General features: G+C 36.8%; 1 protein-coding gene across 1 annotated transcript; it reads right to left on the bottom strand.

The window, feature by feature from the left end:
* Window positions 1–2,589: 2,589 nt before the first annotated feature.
* LOC105788541 (adenosylhomocysteinase 1) lies at window positions 2,590–4,491 on the bottom strand. The gene is made up of 2 exons (XM_012615485.2): window positions 3,678–4,491; window positions 2,590–3,586 (listed from the first exon to the last, which is right to left on the bottom strand). The coding sequence occupies exons 1-2, from the start codon at window positions 4,386–4,388 to the stop codon at window positions 2,840–2,842; spliced, it is 1,458 nt and encodes a 485-aa protein (XP_012470939.1). The 5' UTR covers window positions 4,389–4,491; the 3' UTR covers window positions 2,590–2,839.

The raw sequence follows: 4,491 nt of genomic DNA on the forward strand, positions 1-4,491 counted from the left end.
GGACAACGCAACGGTGATGGGCGCCGGCTACAGAGGAAGCGGGAGACGGAGAGGAGCCTGCTATCGACGGGCAGCGGCACTTAGGGATTTTCTTTTAGGAACTGATTTGGGAAAAAGGGGAGGGGAGGTCACTGGTCAGTATAATTAAAAAAATTAATAAAAAATTCGGGCCGGTCCCGAAAAAATCTTACCCGAGGCGGTGGAGAGTGGCGGTTCTGGAAACGGTGAGAGCCATGGTTGGCGTTTAGGGTTGGGGCGGTGGAGAGAATCTAGGGACACTGCTACAAAGAAGAAGGAAATGTAGAAGCCTTGTCTCAACTTTAACGTTGCTGTTAACAATTTTTAACAAATTCAAATCTTGTAATAAATATCCAGCGGTCGTGCAATTTTATTTTATATATTAAGGAAATGAAATATTCCATTACTTTTTGTTAATAAACTTCATTCCTACTTTAAAATTTTTAAATTAATAATCCGTTTGGACCGGCGATAAGATTAACTCGATTTAGATTAATAAATAGTGATATAATGAGATTAATTATCATAACAATGATATTTAAGTATTATATCGGTGAAATTAAAATTATCGATAAGATATGTGTTTGAATTTAAATGCAACTATAACGATGCTTTGTGAATGGAAAATGATTATTATAGACATTAAATTAAAATGTATATAAAATAAATGATTAAAACTATTATAAATTATATTTAAATTAAAAATAAAATATAAAATATAACTATATGTATGCTAAACTATAATTTTAATTTGTAATTTATATTAAAAATGAAATTATTAAAATATTTATATTATATTAAAATTATAACATAATATCTTAAGTATTGTTTGATAAAATGAAAAAAAGTATTGAAATTTTAACTTTATAAAATTATTTCATATATTATTTAAAATTAATTATTGAATATAATTGTTTAATAAATATATATTTTAAATTATAAAAATATATATTCACATTTTATCCTTAATTTTTAAACATTTCACTTCTTCTAAACAAAAATCAAATATTAACCATAAAATTTTTACAAGATAATATAATATTAAAATTAATTAATTGAAAATATTGATAAATAGATTTTATCTTCTTATTATTTTCTACACTTTTTATAAAAAAATTCTAACAGTTAATTTAATTTTTTTCATAGTCAATCAAATAAGGCTTACATTAAAATTAAAATTATATTAAAAATAAAATAAGTAATAGAGAAAAGTGGAAGAAGGTAAAAAAAAGTAATTAGCACTTTGGGTTTTTTAGGTTCCTGTACATTGCGATAGAAATTTGAATTGTAAAGCATTCTAGACTTGAAATGATACCGATTGATCCAAAGGCGCACTAAATTCATTATTATAAATTTAAAATCCTTTGTAGTTTTACTAACATTAACTTATGATATAAAAATCATATGTTAATACTATCGGTTGCAATTTACGCAACATGTAAATTGTCATATTTGTTGACATATTTTAATTGAAAGTTATGTTTAATGTCTTATGACTCTTCAAATATTTTAAACAACAATAAATGAGATTATAATTGATAAATGATTGGTGAGGATAACATATCAAGCAAAGATACTTCCCAAAGGTTCTAATGTGGTTGGATTATCATATTTAAAGATAATTGAGGGACCTCATAATGGTCCTCATGGAAGGGAAGTCATTACAGCTTTCAGAAATAGTGAAGGTAACATTCTGAGCACAGGGGCGACCCCGTTAGGTGGACCATTACAAGATGATACATCTTTGATACCTGCATATGAAGTTTATCCTTCAAAAGTGGAAGGAAGAGACTATGAATGCCAGATTCTTCCATTCAAGAGCCTGATTATCAACCAAACTGTTTCCCTAGAGCATTGAGGGCTAAGAAGAAGGCGCATTTGTCTCCCAGTGCTAAAACGATTTCATCAAGTAACCAAGAAGAAAACATACTTTTTTTTATCTATTCCCAGGCTGTCATCTTTCGAGAACCCCCTCTGCTCCAATGACTCCTATGCATTTTACTGCTCTGACAAGGATAGGTAAGAATGTATGTAGAAATGTTACTTGTTTCATTTTCGAAAGATGCATGATGGTGTTTAGGTGAATACCATTACATATTTCATCACCCTACACTGTCCTTCCATATATGAGTGCTGAAAACACAACACAAATGGATGTCTTGTGTTTTAGTCTCTATAAGTTCCTATTTGTTACTTGTCTCAAACATATAAAAGCCAAAACTATAAGCTTGCTTGGAAGTTTCTTGCTGACACTCTAATCTAAATCCTCAACCGTTTATAGTCTAATCCATGAATACTGCAGGCTTGGCAGCTGACTCAAGAACCATTGGTGGATTGGGTTCTTCCTTGTTCCACAGCCAAGTAGCTTCTTGCCCTATGTGGCATTTGCAGCAAGTTTGTAGAGGACTCTTGGAAGCTTCAAAATATTAAATGTCTATTGTCTCGCACATTTTTGCAAGTACATCGATATATTAGAACAAAATCTTGATCATACATGTAAGTAGAGAGTATGGACAGTACAGAGTCTTTATATAAAGCAAAAGCAATTAATGTCGGATGTGTCATGCCATATTGATGAAGTTCAAAACCAAACTTTTATTTATCATTTAACATTCATAAAGTGGGATGAATTGAACTTGTTGAACAGTTTGATAGGGATAAATGCCAAATGAAAACTGATTACAATCCCAAAATTGATATAAAAGAGACTGCATTTTGGATACCTTTCAAGGAAACATGAAAAGATACAACAGAGTACACAATAGGAAAACATCCTCCAACATCACCCATAACTATGGTTCGTGCCAGTACATCTATGGTTCTAGTACCTGTAATGAGGAGGTTTATAAGGACCTTCAACAGGGACACTGATGTATGCAGCTTGGTCAGGAGTGAGCTTAGTAAGTTTAGCTCCAAGCTTCCCAAGATGAAGTGACGCAACCTTCTCATCCAAGTGCTTGGGCAAAACATAGACTTTCTTCTCATACTTGCCGCTTCCCCTCTCCTTCCACAGCTCGAGCTGAGCAATCACTTGGTTTGTGAACGAGCAAGACATCACAAAACTCGGATGCCCGGTTGCGCACCCCAAATTCATAAGTCGTCCTTCCGCAAGCACAATGATACCCCTATTAGTCTCCGGGAAGATCCATCGATCAGTTTGAGGCTTGATAGTGATCCGCTTGATACCTGGGTAAGTCTCAAGACCAAGCATATCAATCTCATTATCGAAATGACCGATGTTGCACACGATAGCATTGTTCTTCATCTGCTTCATATGACTAACCATAATAATATCCTTATTTCCAGTGGTAGTCACAAAAATGTCAGCTTCGGCAACCATGTCCTCTAACGTCAAAACCGGAATACCTTCCATTAAAGCCTGAAGAGCACAAATGGGATCGATTTCGGTCACAATCACACGAGCTCCGGCTGCCTTAAGAGCAGCGGCACAACCCTTGCCAACATCTCCATAACCACAAACAACAGCAATTTTTCCAGCAATCATTACATCAGTAGCTCTCATAAGACCATCAGGCAGTGAATGTCGACATCCATACAAGTTATCAAACTGCATTTAACACAAAACCCAAACTTTCTTAAAGCCTAAAAACACATAATTCAATCAAAACAAATACAAATTACAACCAATAAATCCTTACCTTGCTCTTTGTAACAGAATCATTGACATTAATGGCGGGGAATAAAAGGGTCCCATTAGCTTGCATTTGGTATAATCTTTTAACACCAGTGGTAGTTTCCTCTGAAACGCCAACCAATCTGTCCTTCATCCTTGTATATCTTTTGGGGTCAATTAATAATCCTTCTTTGATAATACTCAAAACGATTCGAAACTCGGCGTTTTCAGTCTCATTCGGATTCGGCAACTTGCCGCTCCTCTCATACTCTTCCTCCGCCTTAGCCCCTTCGTGGATCAAAAGCGTGGCGTCTCCACCATCGTCGACTATCAAATCAGGTCCGCCACCGGGGCCCCAGTCGAGAGCTTTCTCTGTGCACCACCAATATTCTTCGAGGGTCTCCCCTTTCCATGCAAAGACGGCGGCGGAGTCACGAGCAATGGCGGCGGCGGCGTGGTCTTGCGTGGAGAAGATGTTGCAGGAGCACCAGCGGACTTCAGCACCAAGGGCGGTTAAGGTCTCAATGAGGACCGCGGTTTGGATAGTCATGTGGAGGGAACCGGTGATGCGAGCGTCTTTGAGGGGTTGGGTTGGACCGAACTCAGCGCGACAAGCCATAAGTCCCGGCATTTCGACCTCGGCCAGCTCGATTTCCAGGCGGCCAAAGTCGGCTTGGGCAATGTCCTTAACTTTGAACTCGCGGCCAGTGGCGGTTCTGGAAACGGTGAGAGCCATGGTTAGCGTTTAGGGTTGGGGCGGTGGAGAGAATCTAGGGACACTGCTGTTAAGAAGAAGGAAATGTAGGAGCCTTGTCCCAACTTTAACGTTGCTTTTAACA

The sequence above is a fragment of the Gossypium raimondii genome, chromosome 2 (genome assembly GCF_025698545.1).
Source record: "Gossypium raimondii isolate GPD5lz chromosome 2, ASM2569854v1, whole genome shotgun sequence".
Lineage (NCBI taxonomy): Eukaryota > Viridiplantae > Streptophyta > Magnoliopsida > Malvales > Malvaceae > Gossypium > Gossypium raimondii.

Coding starts and splice junctions, on each gene's coding strand:
- LOC105788541 (XM_012615485.2), bottom strand. CDS start 4,388: ATGGCTCTCACCGTTTCCAGAACCGCCACTGGCCGCGAGTTCAAAGTT. Junction 3,587..3,677: donor ATTCTGTTACAAAGAGCAAG/GTAAGGATTTAT, acceptor TGTTAAATGCAG/TTTGATAACTTGTATGGATG.